Below are 18,889 nucleotides of genomic sequence, written 5' to 3' on the forward strand. Positions count from 1 at the left end.
CAGGGACAGTCAGTTCAGGGCAGGAGTGGCTGGGTGAAAGCTGTGATTTATTTCTTCAGAGGCAGTGCTCATTAACGTGAAATTGTGGCTTCTGTGAAGTCAGTGCGAGAATATTGGAAAGCAGAGGTTGTCTGTGGACTCTTGGTTGTCACTGTTGACTTTGGCAACTGGGTCCTGCACTGCTGCAGCCTTTCTGTGCATCCTGTCTCCCTCAGCTGCTCACCTCTAGAACCTGGAGAACATCAAACCCTCAGCAGCAGCGCTGTGCCTGTAAAGACAGAGGTGTCTGTAGCTGTTGGATGGGTGTTGCACGTCTTTCTGGGAGGTGCATTTCTTTGGCCTGGGGGATTGCTGCAGAGGAGGGTATTTTGGAGATATCCAAAGGGTGTATCTTGATGCAGAACTTTGAAAAAAGGAAGCTTTAGCATAAAAACTTTACACAGTGTGACTGACATGGTCAGCCCTTTCCCTCTGCCACTGCTCCTACGTGCCTAAAGCAGCTGGGAGGTTGTTCAGCTCCATGTTGAAGTTAATTTGTGAGATAAAACGAACAGCACTTTGAGGGGTGAGAGCTCTTAAGGCAGTTTTAAGTGTGGCTCCCAGTGTTTGGGTTGGTATGTTTTCTTAGCACTAAGCTCAACCTGTATAACAAGTTTTAAACTAGAAAGGTGAATTTGCAATGGTCTTCCTGAGACCGAACTGGAGACTGGAGCTTGTGCACGTGGCCAAGTTCTGCTCCTCTGATTTTACTCCTGGAGCTCAGATACCTGCAGGAGACAGTAATACAGAAGTTTCCCTGGAAAAGGAAAGAGGTGGAGAGATTGGTGTCATTTGTGAGTGGGGGAACAGAGGCAAGGAGTGCTTGACCAGGGAAGGGGGGTTGTCATCCCACACTGAATTCATTTAGGACCCGTTTAAACCTATATATCAGAAGCTACAAGGTGAGGATCTGTGTGACAATGGACCTGCAAAACCACCTTGTTTCAGGCAGCTCATGCATCTGGGCTGGATTTCTCACCTCTTGTGAGACCACAATGACTGCAGGACTCCATGAATCATATTCTGCCACTTCAGATGCCCTGTGACCCTGGCAGCTCTGAATGCCCAATGTTACCTGTTGGCTGGCCTGGTTTCAAACTCTGCATTTTTTGAAGTGTGGAGCTCAAGTCCCAGACATGCCTCTGTGTAAGTTAAAATGCTTCAGGGTTTAAAAAAATGAACATACTAATGTTTGGATGTCATTCATTTATTGAACTGAGAAACCTGGTGGGGTTTGTGGCAATCTAGGGTGTTTTTTTTTTTTAATTTGGTTTCTGTTTTTTTTTTCTTTTGTTTTGTTTTTTTTTTTCTACAGTAGCTGTCAGGATCTTTTTCTCAAACTCTTTTTGATCCTTGCCTTTCCATATGTATAAGTTAAACCACACTTGAACTTATACAAACTCAGACTTATAACTTAAAGCTGCACTGTCTTCTCAGAGTCTGGCCTGCCTCCTGACTGCCTTGTGTCCTTGCACTGTTGTCTACTTAAAAAGAAGTGACTAGAAACTATTTGAAATCACTCGATTGTAAGCAGCTGCTGTGAAGCTTTTCAAGAGGACCTTTAGTGTGGGGGAAGTGCTACAAGTTAAAGTAAAAAAAAAAAGAAAGAAGGTGGTAAAGAACAACAGTTTTGTGCAATCTAATCCAGGATGTGGTTCTGTGGACTGAGGTCCTGAGAATCTGACCTTGTCCTTGCTATAATGGCCAGCAGGAATGTCTTCAGTGGTAGGAAAATGGAGCCAGTGCACACATCACAACCTTTTGGTACATACAGGCAGATCTGAGAGCTTTCTCTTACCAGCAAGGTGCTCACACCTGAGTAGAGTGTAGCTGACATTTCTAGAGTGCAGCACCCACACACATTCCTGCACACACAGAGGTGCTCGGGGTGGCTCAGGTACCAACGACAGCTGGGGATGAGAGTCCTCAGAGATGAGACTGGTGTGGGAAAATGACAAGTCATCACAAATGGAACCTGTGTTATCCCTTTGGGTTGTCCTGTTGCTAATGAGCTGTGATAAGTGTCTGGCACAGATGATCCCATTGGCAGTGCAAAGCCTTGCAATTAGCCAGCAGAACGTGTGTGGTGCTCACAGGTGGGGGAGGCTTGTGCTGTTTCCTTGACAAAGGATGTTGCTGTCAGCCACGTCTTCCACAAGCCCTAAACACATTCAAATTCTGTTTGGAAAAAAAAAGTGTATGTGAACTTGTCCTCACTTCCTCCTTTCTTAATTCAATTCATTCTTACTACTGCAATTGTTTTTCAGGAGTCCTTGACCTTCAAATTACTTCCCTGTGCCTTGTTTCGGTGGGTGCAGTGTTGCTTTTTTCAATATGCACAAAAGCTTGGTTTTTTGGTTTGTGCTGATGGAGCATAAACCAGGGATCAAGATGTGTTTAATTTAATGATTATTGTGTGACTCAGCTACATACCAGAACCCTCCTGAGCCTTAGGTGAGGAATGTCTTCCTGGTTTATTTTTAGCTGTATCGGTCTGATGAGCAGAGCTACAGTAACATCTAATTCTGTAATTGTGCAGTCCTGGGCTGTCCCTCTGGTGCTGTTGCAGCACAAATGCCTGCACTGGTAGTTGTGGTGAGGTTCTGTCTGCAGTGCCCCCCCACTCTCATACATGAGGACTGGATGAGTCCATGAACTCATGCTCCTACCCTAAAAACTCCCTCTGCAAGTCTGAGGATCAGGTGAAGAGGGAAAATGTGGGGCTGGTTGCATTGCAGTACCCAGCTCACAGCTGATGCAGGATCCTTCAGGCAAGGGCATATCCATCCACCTGCCAGTTCCAAACTGGAAACAGGCTGAAGCACAGCCTCTCTGGAAGCCTGGCCTGGAACAACCGTGCTGTTCCCTGAGAAGTCCAGCTTTTGTTGGCCAGTGGTACTGGAACCAGTTTGGAAAGGAGAACTGGTAAATGAAACACCACTGCTACCAGGAGTAAGGTGGTGTCCCCATCTCGCTTGTGGCAGACACTTAAACCTCTTCTACTGTAACTTTTTCCTAGGATTTACCAAATGATTTGATATCTGTCCCTTGTTCTTTTCCTTTGGGAAAGGCACTGGCAATGTACACATCAACACAATTGCTAAGAGCCTCTGCAATTACTTTTGCACTGTGGTCACACATCAGTTTGAATACATTCCTGTCTTCTTATTTACATTCAGAGCTATATTGATTGAGGATGTTGCAGTAGCTGGGAGCATAATGAGGCTGTATTTGTCCATCAAGTGAGTTTATTTTCTGTGATTTGGCTGGAACTCTGCAGAGCTGATGTAAGTGCAGAGCTGTCATGAAACGAATAAAAGTCATTTTACTTAGTGTGGAGATGAGAATGGGCACTGAGACAGAGTTCAAAATGTCATCTTATGTCATATAGATTCATTAGTATTTCAGAATGTGTTTTTATAAAGCTGTCTGTGACAAGGAACCCTTTAAGATCTATCTAATAGAGAGTGTATTTTAGGTAAGTTGCTAATTAATCTTGGTGCTTTGGCAGTCTCCCCGAAGGGATCAAACATATATAGACATAATTTTACAGAACTGAAACAGGTCTGTGCCAGAGCTGCCATCACCACAAGAGTAAAATATGACCCCAGAGTCCTGCCAGAGAGGTCTTGGCTGGTTGACAGTTACCCTTCTGAACAGTTTATGTTCTGTGTAAATATCTAAGTTAAAAAGTAATTAAACTTTAATACAGCAAGAGCAGTAAAGGCACTGCAAAGCCTCAGAAGCCAGCATCCCTCTGTGTGTGTGTTTGGGAGTATTTCACCTCATGCTGGGACAGATGAATGGATCCCTACGTTCATGCTCCGTGCCCTGCCTGTCTGCTCACGGACAGCTCCCAGCAGGTGGTGGAGGAAGAACTTGTTGTGGAACATTTTGCATAGGCTGTTACTAATAATGAAGCAAAATAAACCTCCCCAGATAAGAACCAGCCCCATTTCAGCTCCTTTGCATCAGGAATGACCCCCGGGGCAGCTGGTGGTGGTGGAGCAACGTGCCATGAGTGAAAGGCAGCGTTCCTTTGGAGAATCCTCCCTCCCTCGGCAGAGGTGGGACACCCTCTGCCTGTGTCCCCCACAGAATCTCACTGTGGAGGGCTCATCCCAGGGCCCAGTTTTGCTGAGCAGACCTTCAGAGGGTGAGTTGTGCACAGGCAGTGAGATCTTCCCACACAGTGCAGTGCTGGAGCAGCTGCTGCCTGCAGACTTCACCCTTTCCATCTTCCCCGTTTTGGAATGCGCCCTCTCCTCCAGCAAGAGAAATCATCTGCAGCTGGAAAATCTGTGCCAAACTGACATGCTTTGGCTCCAGTCAGTGTCCCGTTCCTGTTTTTGTTTTGTGTGAGGTTATGGTCAAGGAGAGCCCCTGTTTTGCAAGGTGAGGCTGAACTATGGGTGGGCTCTCGAGCATTTTTGAGCTATTTCATCACAAGCCAGCAAAGCCCTGTGACATGAACTAGCTGTGGGTATGTAAACTGTCCCTCTGAAGTCCAAGGGGAAGCAGTTGAACGTTAAAGTGCTTTGCTGGGTCAGGGCCAGGTTGCTCTACATTTTTGTGCAGAGATTTTTCATTCCCTTTAGGATAGTTGTGGATTTGGAATATTGCATCCTAACCTTTCATTTTTGAGAGTATCTCTTGTGTTGGGATTGCTTAAAGAAACCATTTCCTTTGGTGAGCTGGAGGACATTGACAGCATCTACAAATAGTCCCTGATGGTCTTTGGAAAGGTGTCTGATGCCACAGCAAAACATGTCTCTCCAATTAACTGCTTTCTAAGCCATGTTTCTCTCACTTGTGTGAGATGATGGAAAATTTTAAAAAGTCTGTTTAAATTTTTCAGGTCCTTCTGAACTGCATTTAATTGAAAACCCCATGGCATGAGTTTTCACTTGTATTTGCACTGAGAACTTTGTGTGCTCGTGGTGTGTTTCACTTGAACGTGAGACCCCTGTCACTGAGCCTGCAGGGTCTCTTGGGAGCATTGTGCACCTTGTGAGGTGTTTGCTTGTTTAATTTTTCCTTCCTATAGTTTTTTTTTTGTTGTATTTTTTTGGTGCTTTTTAATGGCCTCTGTGTCTTTTACCAAGAATGTCTAGCAGACAAATGCCTGCATTGCCCACAAACAAATCCATAGTGATACCAGGCATTAATTGACTGGCACAGAGACACTGCCCTGTTACCAGTCCCAGTCTTTATATTCCACCATACTCAGTGCAGCACAGACAGAACATGAAAAAGCTCCTGCTTGCCTCTTTATTCTGATGCTGGAGATCTGTGTTTGCTCTGCTCACTCCTGATTGTGTTGATGATCATGTAGCAAATCCTCAGTAGTGGAGGAAATATTCTAGGCTGTTGCTGGGAAGAAATAAGAAAATTAAAAGGTCACATACACTTTAGTTCTTACTGTAGACACAGCTGCTGGCAAGAGCTGCCCAAGGAGGGAACTGCTCTGGAGCATTAACAGCCCTGCATGTTGGGTGGACTTGCTGAGTTAGATCTACACCAGATTGCAGTGATTTTCCAAGTCTGAGTGATTTCCTGGCCTACTAAATTAAACTTGCCATCTGACACATGGGGAGCTGATAGTTTTTAAGAAGAGAGTTGATAATTTTTAAAAAGAGAGTGAACCACCCAAGTGTGTTGTGCTCAGCCTGCCAAACACAACCCCTCCACAGTTGGAGGAGTAGATGTTTGTGTAGAGCAAATGGAGACAAGGTCATTGCCATGTATTTAATAACAGCAAAGCAAAACCAGAGGGGAAGAAGTGGCTGTGGTGTGGTGGCATTGGTGACTCTCTCGGTCATGGGGACTTGAGTTATGTTTGTGTTACAAAATATGACAAAACCATCAGGATTGAATCCCACTGAAGTTTTGGGGAGTGATTTCTGCTGTGTTTACAGGGGGCTGTCGGATCTGGGTGTGGGAACACAAGCAGGTGTGTTGGGAGGGTGTTTTGTTGGCGAGTGAAGAAGGATTAGGGCTTCTGCAATGTGAAATGAAATGTCACCCTGGGCTCTTCTCACTGACAGGGCTGTTCTTGAGGGTTTGTGTAGGAGGTGGTAGGTCCATTTTTGTTGTAGTTTGGGGGTGTGGGAGGAGTGGGGTTGGGCTGCTTCTCTTTCTGCTTTCCCTTGGTGTGTATGAAAAGGCCACTTTGCAAGAGTTAAAGCATAAGAAAGGAGTTTGGGTTCCTCTGCAGGATTTCTCAGCAGCCTCCAAGCAGAGCAGGGTCTCCAGCCCCATCCCTCTCCCCAAGGGCACTGTGCACTCTCTTGTCATGGTGCTTCTCTCAGTGGATTCCACAAAATGAAAAGAGGTCCAAAAAAATGAATCTTCAAAGTTCAACCCAGTACAATTTCCAGCTTTTTTTTTGCTTTTTTTTTTTTTGCTTAGCAGTGCTTTTTATTTCAATATTCCAAGCTAACAAAATTACTGACGTGTAAGTACTCTTTTTTTTTTTTTTTTTTTTTTTTTGCTGCTTGAAAGCCAAACTTCAATGGTTGGCGTTTGAGTGAATTGGAATTCTAATTTCTCATTATCTGCTGATAAATGTTCTCAAAAGATGAAAACCTTTGTCCTTGCAACATCAAGCCTGGTCTAGTGAATCGGGGGCAGCAGCTAAAAGCACACAGTGTCTAGGCAACATGGGCTCTTTTGGAACGTGTACTGCTCTTAAATCTCCTAAATTATTAAATTTGACTTCAGCGAAGTCTCCTTAAATAGGCTGCATTATGCTGTAGCTGCCTTCTGAATTGCCTCAAGAAAATCCTATTGCAGGTATCTCCTGAGTTGAGGAAAATGGGCTTTGTTGTGCAGAGGAGACATCTGGCTTGGAAAGTGTTGGGAGGAGCAGCTGCATGAGGGAACTGGAGGGGACAGTGCTGGTTTTGGTCTTACCATTGTGTGTGTGAGTAACTTGAGGTGTCAGTGGAGCCTTTGGGGATTGATAATATAAGTGTGTTACATAAAAACTGACAAAGTGAAAGCTTTGAGGACAGGTTAGTTTGTTTTGTTTATTTTTTCTGAGAGGAAAGCCAGGGTCGAGAGACACGAGAGTCCTGGACGATTTCCCCAGAGGTTTCTTGGTACTTGGTCAGGAATCTTTGAGCCTCAGCTGCTGGGATGTCCTGTGAGAGTCTTTGCTTTGATTTCTTAACAAAATTATTTTTTTTTAAATCGTGGCTGCATTCTTAGCTTGGGAGAGAAGTGTATTTGAGAGAGAAAAGGGAAATGGGCATAGTTGTGATTATTATTTTTTAATGTGAGAGGCTTGGGTACATAGCACAGAATCCAGTGCTGTTCTTTTCTCCCCTGGTCTCCATGCCCTGTGGTACCAGGATCTCCCAGAAATATTTCAGTCCTGTAATTGGGCATTACAGAAAGAGCAAGAAAACATCAGAGCTCATGGTTGCTAATCTGTGTTCTGCTGCTGATTTATCTTGTGTCCTCATGGCTCACTTAATTATGGCATCTTTTCATTTTTCAAGAATTTAGGATAATAAGATATCGACTTGTTTTTTTTTTGGAGAGAAACATTAAGACTGATTGGCCTTTCTGATATGGTAAGTGGTTACCCCAGGGAGAAATGAATCTCTGTGTTGACCAAAGCAGCAGACCAATATATGGATTGTGCTGGATGGATTGCTGTGTCCCAAGGGGTCTGCCTGTTGGCCTCTGGTGGAAGAAGAGCACAAGGTTTTCCCCAGCCCTGAGTGCTCACCAGCTGTATCTTTGTTATATGCAAATAAAATACTTAGAGCTGGTGTCTAACACCATCAGCCAGGCCTGGCCCAGGGGTCCAGTGTGTTGTTTTATATGTTCATTGTTCTGATTGCCCACATGTCCTGCAGACCCTTCCTCTGAGGCAGAAATCCTGCCAGTGAAGGCCAGTGTTTAACGTGCTGATATCCTCTGGAAAACTGCACTGTCAGATCTCCTCCCTGTGTGCACTGACTCATCTCTACTGCCTTTAAAATCCAGCAGCATCTTATGTCTGTCACTACTTCTTGTTAAATTGTGGTGACCATAGGAGGGAGCTTTGATTATTAATTTTTAAATGATTATTTAATGATTTTTCCCCCCTCCTTTCCCACCTGAAGGAAGCAGCTGTACTTGTGCACACTTGTGTTGGGCACAAATGTCCTGTTGCAGTGAGCAGACTCTCCCAAATGGGCTCCTCTGGTTAGGCAAGTACAAGATGAGGCTTTTGCTCTGACAAAAACATCCTCCAGAGCACTGTTTGATGTGAAACCAAGCATGGAAAAAAATCCACTTCTCAACAACAGTGGAGAGAACATGATTTGCAGAGTCCCTGGTTAAACAAAGCCTTGATGGTTTAGGGCATGAAGTGTAAGTGCTGTATATATGGTCTGCAGGCAGGCTGACTGCTGGTCCTGGGATTTCTGCTGCCTCAAGTATGTTTAAAAACCATCCTGGTGTGACTCTGTCAGTGAAATCACTGAGTATTTTTACCTCTGGGGTCAAGACTGACACAACTCATGTAGGTGCATCTGCACCTAAAGGTAGTTTCTATCAGGTGTAGCTCATTCCACATTTTCAGCCAGGGTGAGCAGTGATGGTTTAAGTGCTCGTGTCTTGAAATAGCTGTTTTCAGGTTGTGGAAGAGGATGTGTCAGTGTGGCTAATGGGATAAACCTCCTGTGGTATGGACAAGTCCTTGGCTGCTGCAGAATGAACTGAACAGCCCATCTGATCAATCAACAGCTGCTCCTCAGAGCCTTGGGAATAGCAGTGGAATTGTATAGATTGCTTAACTTCTCCTTGCTGCTGCCTGGAGCAGGACATCTGAGCCACGGGGGAAGGGGTTTATCAAGGATAATGAAAATAAAGAGGAGAGGGGGGTCAGCAGGAGGGGTAGGAAGATGGAGGTTTCTTCAGTCAGTTTTGTCTCAGGTGCTGTCTTCCAGGGAGCTTTGTTCTTTTTCAGAAGCAAGGTAGCAAAACCTGGAATCCAAATTAGAGTATCCAAAGTGGAGACCAAGATCCATGCATTTGGCTTTTCCTCTACTTGCTGGCATTTTAGCAAGAGATTTCCACCAAGGCATGGCTCTTGAGCCTCTCTCATGGAGGTGAGAGATCCAGTTCACCTGCTACAAAGCAGGTGAGCAGGCAATTGCTATTCCATTTTTTCCATTGCTGAGGTAGTGGCTGGGAATTTGGCCCACACTGGGAATTACTGGGACTAAGTTCCAGCAGCTTAAGAGGACAAACAACCCCTTGTGTTTGCAAACTACTGTTCACCTTGTTTAGAAACCAGCCAGAGGGGGATGTTGGCTCTTTCAGAGGTCTAGAAATAAAAGTTAACATAAAAAAACCCATAAACCCAACAGGGTTCATTGATAATTTCTGCCCTTGGGGAGGCCTAAACAGATCATCTGCACAATGATGATCAGGAGCAGAATGTGTCTCGTGTGGCAATTATTTTCAGTGTGCTAATATGCAAGCTGTTGTGAGTGGTTTAAAGGTTCCTGGGTGGAAAGTATCCTGCCAGAACTGTGGAAATATGCTTTTTGATTGGGAAGGAAGAACCAGGTACAGGCAGCTTTGCCTGAAGCTGGGGAGCAGTGCAGGTTGGCTTGTTCTAAACCACATTGCAAGAGCCTGATGACGTAGGATGTTTGGTGGGAGTACGCTGAGGGAGATTGCTTTGCTCGTCCAAGGTTGTAAAATGTGATTTAGGTGTCACTTAAATGCTTTACATGTTGCAATTAACCAGCCTTGCAAAATTTTTCTCATCCATTTGTCGCAGGAACTTAATTTAAGCTGTAAAACATCATTTGTTTTCATCACTTTTTGGCAAGGAGAGTTTTGTTCCCGGGCTCTTAAATCTCCTGTTTGGGTGGTTTTTTGGCAAGGCCAGACTGAGGGAGGGTGAGGAGGAACCTGCTTTCTGGCCCAGAACGTGATGTTTGGGGCACGGGGAGGGTGTGGGAGCAGGGGGTGGTGGATGGTGGGTGGGGGGGTTCTGTTCAGTGTTTACTTCTCCTGCATTTTTGTGCCTTCTCTGTTCCTGGGGCAGGAAGGCAGACCTGGAAACTGGCACCTGACAGTCTGACAGCTGCTGTGCTGCCCAAATTGTGTCCTGCTTGTGTTCTGCCTGCCTCAGACAGCAATATCACACCTTGTCAGGGCTGGCTGGGGGAACGTCTTGAAAAAGCCATTTGATTAGTCTGAGGACACTGGGTTGTAGCAGGAATTATTGAATTCAGCTCCTGAGTCAGGTGATCATACAGAAGACATTTTCATGCTCTTCCTGGGCAGTGTGGGCTCTCTCTGACTGTGCTTTCAGGCACCAGGAGTCTGTCTGGAGACTGGCAATGTCTCTGGACCAGGCAGGACAGAGGAGGCAGCCAGGAACAGGGTGCAGGAAAGGCTCTTTCTGGGTCCCTTATCAGAGGGATAACAGTGTAAAATTGGGGTAAAACTTGATGTCTAATTTATGATGCTGCCTTGGAGCACTGGCAGCACATTTTTAAACCAAGAAATAGTCATGAAGATGCTCAGGTGTCCCAGCATGGACAGTTCTGCATAGTCAGATCTGCCAGCCATGTTCTCCCAACACCCCTACTTATCCCAGAAGGCACAAGCACTTTCCACTCTGAAACCTTTTAAAACACCTGCTAAATGACAGTCTTGGCTCCACTGCTCATGTGCACCTAGTTTCAGTGGTGGTGAGGAAGTTAAAAATTAATTTTTGTTCTCAAAAATAGCTTTCTTAAGCCACAACCAGGGCTTTGCCTTCTCCTCCCTCCCCCTTCAATTTGAAATATATATGGAATGTGTGTGTGTGTGTGCATGTGCCATGTGTGAAATACTGCAGTTACAGCTTGGGGATTGAGGAAAAGTGATTTGCCAAATGTTTCTTAATCACCTCAGGTTTTCACTTTTTACATCTAAAGCCTTTAAATAAGCTGTGTATGTTTTAAGCAGATAGTTGGTGTTTGATCCTTGTTCAATGAGTATACATGTTAAGGATCTTGAAGGATAATTTCTTGTTTGTCCTTGAATTTAGAAAGAATCCTGGTTTGCCCTTCTTTTCACCTCCCTCTGAGGAGGAGGCCATGGAGATGCTCCCAGGGCTGGAGCCCCTCTGCTCTGGAGCCAGGCTGGGAGACTGGAGAAGGAGGATCCAGGAGAGCTGAGAGCCCTTCCAGGCCTAAAGGCCTCCAGAGAGCTGGAAGGGACTGGGGACAAGGGATGGAGGGACAGGATAAGGGGGAATGGGTTCCCACTGCCAGAGGGCAGGGTTAGATGGGATATTGGGAAGGAATTCTTGGCTGTGAGGGTGGGGAGGCCCTGGCACAGGTTACCCAGAGAAGCTGTGGCTGCCCCATCCCTGGAAGTGTCCAAGGCCAGGTTGGACAGGACTTGGAGCAACCTGGGCTAGAGGAAGGTGTCCCTGCCCATGGCAGGGGGTTGTAACAAGATGATCTTTAAGGTCCCTTCCAACCCAAACCATTCTGGGAGTCTCTGGTATATTCAGCATACACTGAACTGCCATTGCCTCCAACAGCCTGCTGGGAGTTTGCTGTGCAGAACAGGTCCATTGTTGTGGGCCTTATTCTCCCATCCCACTCATACTTTGTCCTTTTGAATAAGCTTTGAGGCTGTTCCTGACTTGAACCCTGCCTGCCAATCCGTTATCAAACAGCTCATATGTTCAGAAATGTTCAAATGCATGAAACAAATGTGGGAGAGAAGTCAGTCCTGAAACTCAGGAGTGCTCTGTTGGAGCCTTTGTCTCTACCCCACATCCAGTGTAATTGCAAAAATAAAGTAATTTGGCTGTAGGAGCAAAAATGAGGGTAGATTGGCACTTACTTCATGGCTTTGCATGCTTTTTGTTTTCTTCTTAAAAAAAGCTTTGACAGTAATTGGAAGAGACTTTTGCTGTGGTGCTCTGGATCTCCTGCCCTGCAGTAGTAAATGACAGGTTTTTCTCCTGTAACCAACAGTCCTGTAAGCTGGAGCTTGTGGTGGGCTTGGGTTTTGGAGGGGTTTGTTGGTGTTTTAAACACGTAACAAATGGCAGACAGCTGAGGAATTTATTTCAGTTTGATTATTCCTTAACATTCAAAGAAAACTCCTTTAGAATTTCCTGTATTCTTGGCCTGTGCTCTCCTCCCCAGCTTTCCTGGTGATGTTTGTCATGAAGGCAGCGTGTGATTCATGCGATTGCAGTCTCAGAGGGCTTGGGAGGAGAGAATTTCTACAAGTGCAATTATTTTATGCCATGTCCCTGTGGCTGTAGAATAATCTTAATGCTGAGGATTATACACTGTGAGCTGCTGTTTTATACCACTGAGTCAGAGGTGCTGGAGCTCTGCTGCAGCAGCCTGGGAGCCAGAAGGGAAACACCAGTGCTCTTAAATACCTGGAGCCCCTGTGGTGTGATACCACCAGTGTATTTTTGTCTCCTGGACTTCCAAGAGCAGTGAAATGTTGATAGCACTAAAACTCCTGATGCTTCTTCACTTCTAAACATGTACCTGAGTTGCACAAGCAGTTAATTTTCCAGGTAATGTTTTGTTCATAAATATATATATATATGTATATTTTTTTATATATGTATATATTATATATATAAAGGCAAACAGATGACAAGTTTCATGTTGACAAATTTTGTCCATGCTGCAAAAAAGTAGGCCAAAAGATGGGGAAAATCCATCTTATCCATCTTGATGTCTTTGGTAAGCATTTAAACTCCCCACTGCTTCTGTTACAGTGTGCAGGGAGGTCTGATGTTGTTCAAACACTGTCCTGGGTTGTATCTACTGAGAGTTTCTGGCCTGCCATGTGCTTCAGACAAGCCAGGCAACCTTCCCCCCTCCCTGTCCTGGAAGCTGGAAATGCCATCAGGGAGTTTGGAAGGGTCAGTCAGCTGTGGCTTGAAAACTGCTTTGAGCTCAGGCAGCAGAAGAGCTGTGTGAAAACTCAGAGTTGGTGTTTGGAGTGTTGCAGTGCAGGCACACCTCAGGTTCTTGCTCCTCTGATGGTGGCAGTGGTTACTGCTGATTTCAGTGTCTTTTCTCATGGGAGTGTGCCAGTGTGGTATCTCTTTTTCACTTGCTTGCAAAGCCACCTCCAACCAGCCTCCCAGAGCACTTGGGACTGAAAAGTGTTTCTTTTTGCATCAGAAACAAATGCCCTCCTATTAACAGCGTGCTTTTCTTTGAAAAAACAACCCTGAATTTAGGTCATGCCTTCATCTCCTCAGGACTGCAAACAGAATCTCTGCAGCATTGCAAAGGCTTGTTTGTTTTTGTTCTTTTTCTGCTTCCCAACTGCAGGAGTTGAAAGACATCTTTATGTGTTCCCTCCATCCAGTTCACCCAGATGGTGACTGGGGAGAGCAACTTCTGACCTACCTGTGCTTGATATCTGCTTTCAATAGGAAAACAGTGGCTGGATTGGTAGGGGGGTTATCCATTGCCTCATTTCATAGTCAGGCCACATATCCTGTCCTTTCCTGTGCAGGGTAAAGGTGAGTTGTATAACCCAGCAACCCCAACTCCTGTTCCTTTTTGGCATCCAGCTAAGGTGTGTGAGCACACCTGGGGGTTACAGCACTCCTTGGTTACTGCAGGGAGCACGTCTCCTATTCCAGAAAGAAATCTTCAAGCCTTTACACTGAATGGGATTTTGTGTAATCATTGTAGATAAGAAAGAAATTACCAAAGCCACAGAAAACCCTGGGATCAGCACTGCCCTTAGTTATTGTTTGTTCTCTGCTCCCACGTGGGCTGATAATGAGCCTTTCTGCCTCATTTAGTCATATGCCTGATAGATATATGTGGGAGTGTATATGTGTATCTACTACCTCTGCTTGGATAGACTTCCCTTGTATTTATTTTTTTACTGTTTTATGGCTTTTCTCTTTTAAAAACTGACATTAAGCAGAAAATATTTTGATTGGGTAACTGGGTGGCTTCTGGTGCACAGGATACACTGCAGCATTCTCCTCCCTTTGTAAAAAGCTCTCACGTTGCTGTCAACTGCTTGTAACTGTTCTCACATGTTCCCATCCCAGAGATTGTCTGTGTGTGGGGATGACAACCTTCTCTTCTCAACTGGACTGGAGTTTGGTAGCTGGGACTCTTGAATCTTCTGCTATTTTTGCCCATTTGTGAAGTGTTGATGATACTTGGCTCTCTCATAGGGCTGTCAGGAGCACAGCAGGCCTGATTTGGCACTGAGAAAATGCAAAGAGTACTCTGATAGGTTCAGGAACAGCCTCCCAAATTGCCAAATGCTTGTTAGCCAGTCCAAAATACCAGTGTTGTCAGGGGGGGCAGGAAGGGAGAGTGGCAGCTGGGTGGTTGCTGAGCTTCAGGTCTGTGCTGGATTTTGTGGGAGTGCTTTTCAAACTTCAGATTGCTGCTGGCCAGCCAATAAGTAAGTATTGTATTTTCATTGTTTCGGATGAGAAAAGTTGTTCACACTTAGTACTAAATTATCATTGGGTTAAAAAACAGTCAGGAAACGAGATAATGTTGAGCAGAGCAATAGCGACGTTTTAATTACGTGAAGCTCAAAAACCATATTTTCACTTTGCTGGAATCTTAAAACACAGTCTGGAGGTGTGAAAGCTCTGAGTGTGACAAAATTACTAAAGAGTGGTAGCACCAGTCAGGATCCTCAGGTGACTGGGTGTTCTGACTTCCTCATCTATGACACACAGAAGGGAATGTTCTGTGGTGGGCGTTTTTTTCCTTTCTTTTAAAATTGTTTTCAAGCTTAGTGCTTACTGAGGACTAGGTCATGTTCAGCAACTGTTCTGTTCTCAGTGAACCCTTTGAGTCTTAGGTCTCCAGTTCCTTTGGATGGCTTTGATTCCTTTCCAGTTCCTTTCCTGCTTGACTTGCAGTGCTCCCACCCACTGCTGACTGGAGCAGGCCCTTGTCACTGGTTCCTCTGGAGTAAATCTGTAGTGCTGAGGTACATCAGGGCACCTTAACAGGACCCTTCTCTCAGCTTTGCACCCACTTGCAGTCTGAATGTGTTTGTAATTGTCAGAGAGCAGCCAGTGCCTGGAGCTTTGTGACCCTGCCTGAGCCTTTCAGAATGAATTATGGTCTTTCATCTACTCCGAGGGTCACGTTCTCTTTGTAATTGCACTGAAGTGACTTTCCACTACATTTGGTACATGCATGCAGACATGCCATAATTTGTTCTGTAAGACACAGTCTCTCCATAATTACAAGGAATATGTGAGCCTGCCTGCCTTGGAGATGGCATTAGGGTGTTCTCTCTCATTAAATCAGCATAAATCCTCGACGTGGTCTCATTGGTTCCCTGCTGCATTTTTGCCCTCCAGTAAAGAGCAGAATTTCTGTGTGTGAGTGAGAGCTCTCTCTATTTGGATAATTCTTTTCATTGGCCACACTGGTGCAAACTGGAGGTGAGATTACAAGGATGTGTGATCTTACTCTGTGCTGGTATTACCCAGTGAGGGATCTGTGTTCAGTGTCCTGTCTCTTCCAGAAGCCTGGAGTATGTTGTATAGGAAGCACAGACCTCCTTGAGCTTGTGAGGTGTTCTCTTTGACTGCCTTCAACTCTGGATGGTCTTACTGCTCTCAGGAGATCCAGGGATTTCTTTGCTCACTTTGAATTATTCAGTAAATAGTTCCCTAAAAACACTCCAGTAGAAGTGTTGGTACCATATGGACTGTTTTTAGCCTCCTGCTCCATGTTTTTCAGGTTTCTTTGGACCCAAGGGGTACCTGGAGGCCAGGTTGGGTATCACCAGGCTGCTTTTATTCTTGAGGTCTCTTAGGCTTTTGATCTCAGTGATGTCTTTGATAAGGAGCTTTACAAACTGTGAAATGTGGTTTAAGAACAGCAACCCTTGCTTTCTTTGGATTAGGTTAGTTCTTATTGTTATTCCCTGTGATTTTTGGTATTTGTGCCTGCATTCAGTTTTGAGCTGTGTGATGGCAGCTGGAGGCAACATTTTTTTTCTTTGTATATGAGCAGAATTTGCTCACTAACTCCATGCTGCTACAAAAAATTCCCTTTTAAATCCTCTAAGCTATTTGCATTAATCCTCATTACTGTATTTTGTGCATTTGTATAATTTGCTTTTGCCTATTGCTGCATTTTTCTCTTGTACCTTAGAAAGCCTTAAAATAGGAGTTCTGACATGGAAAAGGCCATGTTAGAAGATTGCAGATAACTGTTGGTTTTCTAGTGGCTGTTCTTTTCATTGCTGTGGAGGCTTAATGAGCAAGTTTGACTCCAGGGCAAGGCCGAGGCTGCTCTCAACAGCAGTTTCCATCAGGATTCCTTTGAAATGAAGCATCTATGAACCTGCCAGCTTTTATTTTTTTGTTATTGGTGCCTTCTGCATTCATCAGGGCACGGTAAAGGGTGCAACCACACAAAGGTGCTGCCTGGAAACCTGGGGGGACCAATAGTGATGCACTTGGAGCAGCTACCAAAGCATGTTTTGGATATTAATGCCTAAGTCTAGAAGTGGCACAATCCCTCTGACCTCCTGTTTTATGTGTGTGCTTTCAACCAAAACCACCACCCCTGTCTCCTCAGGAATGACTCTGTGAGGACACAGAGAATGTTTTCTAACAGAACCTTAAGCTGATGGAGGGTGGGGTTAGATGGGATATGGGAAGAAGTTATATTCCTTGTGAGGGTGGGGAGGCCCTGGCACAGGTTGCCCAGAGAAGCTGGGGCTGCCCCATCCCTGGAAGTGTCCAAGGCCAGGTTGGATGGGGCTTGGAGCATCCTGGGCTAGAGGAAGGTGTCCCTGCCCATGGCAGGGGATGAAACAAGATGAGCTTTAAGGTTCCTCCAGCCCAAACCATACCATGCCATACATGTTGCTGAGGATATGCAGCATTTGTAACGTGGCATCCCCTGGATGCTGGGCTTGGCTCCTCACTTTAGCAGAGTATTTACGTTGTAAGACCTTCCCTAGAGAGTACAGAGTGTCATGTTCTCCTCTCCCCTTTCTCTTTCAGGCCATGGCTTGTTTGCTTCTCCACAAGGTTCTGCTACTTCATGAACTCAAGCTCTTCGTGACAGAGGAGGAGTGGGAGGAGTTGATCAGCAGAAGCATCAGCCAAGTGACAGAGGTAACGAGCTCTGAGGTGCCACACGTGCCGATAGCGTGTGACGGGTGCTGCCTTCACCACCGCGCTGCTCGGCCTCACAGCTGCAGTCTGGGCCTGTGTCAGCTTAACTGGTCTTAGGGGCCTTGTGCTGCTTGCAGCAGGTGTGAGCAGTGCCCACCAGGATGGCAGAATTAGTGTAACATCACTGATCAGGTGGATTTTCACAGAGTGCAAGAGGTGTGCCTGGTGCAGCTCTGTGGCACCTGAGTCTGGATTCAGTAGACAGAGCTCGAGTTTTAGGGAATACACTCATACAGATCAATTTAAGGTGGTTTTCTTTTTTCTTTTTTCTTTTTTTTTAATTGAATGTAAAGGTACTGGGAGCATTAATTTCAGGACATCATGGAAGTTCTGTATCAAAATGAACTTCAGGGCCAAAGAAGTAGAGCTGAGGTGCACTAGACCTTTGGCTCCTGGTGCTCTGCAGGCCTTCTGGACCAGACTCCTGTGCTCATATTGTTTGTCAGGGAAACCTTAAAATACATTGGAAAATAAACCAGTGACAGAATTTGCAGGGCTGGCTCCTGAGTCATGGCAAGGGCAGATTGTACCTGAGGAGAGTTCTTAGGTGCAGCTGTTACCTGGGACATGGTCTGTGGGACAAGAGATGGAAGAAGCAAATGCCATTCACTTGTGTTCTTGGGGACTGACGTGGGGTGAACCAGGCAGCCAAATTAATGTTGTGAGGTGGTGACTAAACTTGATGACGTGGGAGATTCCAGTCTTGGAATTCCTGTGTAACTGTAATAATGATCTCTTTCTAAGTAGCTTTCATCCTCTGCTTACTTCCTCAGATGCTGGTTACATGGTAATTTAGGCTGTGCTGTAATTTGACAATAAGATCTGTTTCCTTTAGTTAAGGAGGGACAAAATCTAAGCAAATCTAAATCAAGGAATTTAAAGGTGCTGTTTGTAATTCTTGAGGAATCAGGTAATCCTGGGTTTCATTAAATAGTTTTTATTTAATGATTGCATCAGGAACCCAATGGGTGGAGTTAGGCATGATTTTATTACTCAGCTACATAAAACATGCCACTCCTCCCAGCCTGGTCATCTCCATGTTTCTCTCTAGAAGCTGAATACCTGCAGGACTTGGTGATGCTCTGGGAAACCACAAACATTTACGATGCCTTTATGTTGTTCTTGTCAGGGAAAGTTTAGCATCTTGCAGCCCAGCCAGGATTTTAATGAGCTTTGCTACCAAAGCTTCCTCAGTGCCTCTCATTTCTGTGGTCATGTGTGTTTAAAGAAAAATTCCTGAGAAATACTGTCAGTTTGTTTGGGTTGTCCAAGGTTTACCCTGTGGGCAGGAGGCCTCCCATACTGTTAACTGGCAGTGGCATACAGGTTCTGGTTCTTTTTTTGGCCTGAAAAAGCCCTGAGATAACATTTTTACACAGTGCTGTTGGTGTTCATGCATGTGCTGGGTTTTGTCTCCCTTCCTGCTGCTCCTCCCCTGCACTAACCCAGTGCTGGCCATGGGGCTGGGGCAGCTGCATGTCTTTAAATGTTGCTGTAATTAGGAGGGATCAAGGTCTTCATATTCCATATAACAGTTTTGATTCATAGCCAAAAGCTGGCACTTTCTGCTGCAAAACTTTCTAAAGCTGCAAAATGTATTCTTGTGTCTTTCTGGTGGTGCAGAAATGTTCATTTAACTGGTAATAGCTGTAAAAACAT

The 18,889-nt window shown here is 45.1% G+C and overlaps 1 protein-coding gene across 1 annotated transcript in view; it reads left to right on the forward strand.

Moving 5' to 3' along the window:
- MYBBP1A (MYB binding protein 1a) overlaps window positions 1-18,889 on the forward strand; it is a 56,100-nt gene that overhangs the window by 24,999 nt on the left and 12,212 nt on the right. The window contains 1 exon segment of the mRNA XM_029961250.1: window positions 17,057-17,170. Within this exon segment, the coding sequence (XP_029817110.1) occupies window positions 17,057-17,170 (114 nt within the window).

Source organism: Manacus vitellinus, unplaced genomic scaffold (genome assembly GCF_001715985.3).
Source record: "Manacus vitellinus isolate BGI_N305 unplaced genomic scaffold, ASM171598v3 scaffold_32_pilon, whole genome shotgun sequence".
Classification (NCBI taxonomy): Eukaryota; Metazoa; Chordata; class Aves; order Passeriformes; family Pipridae; genus Manacus; species Manacus vitellinus.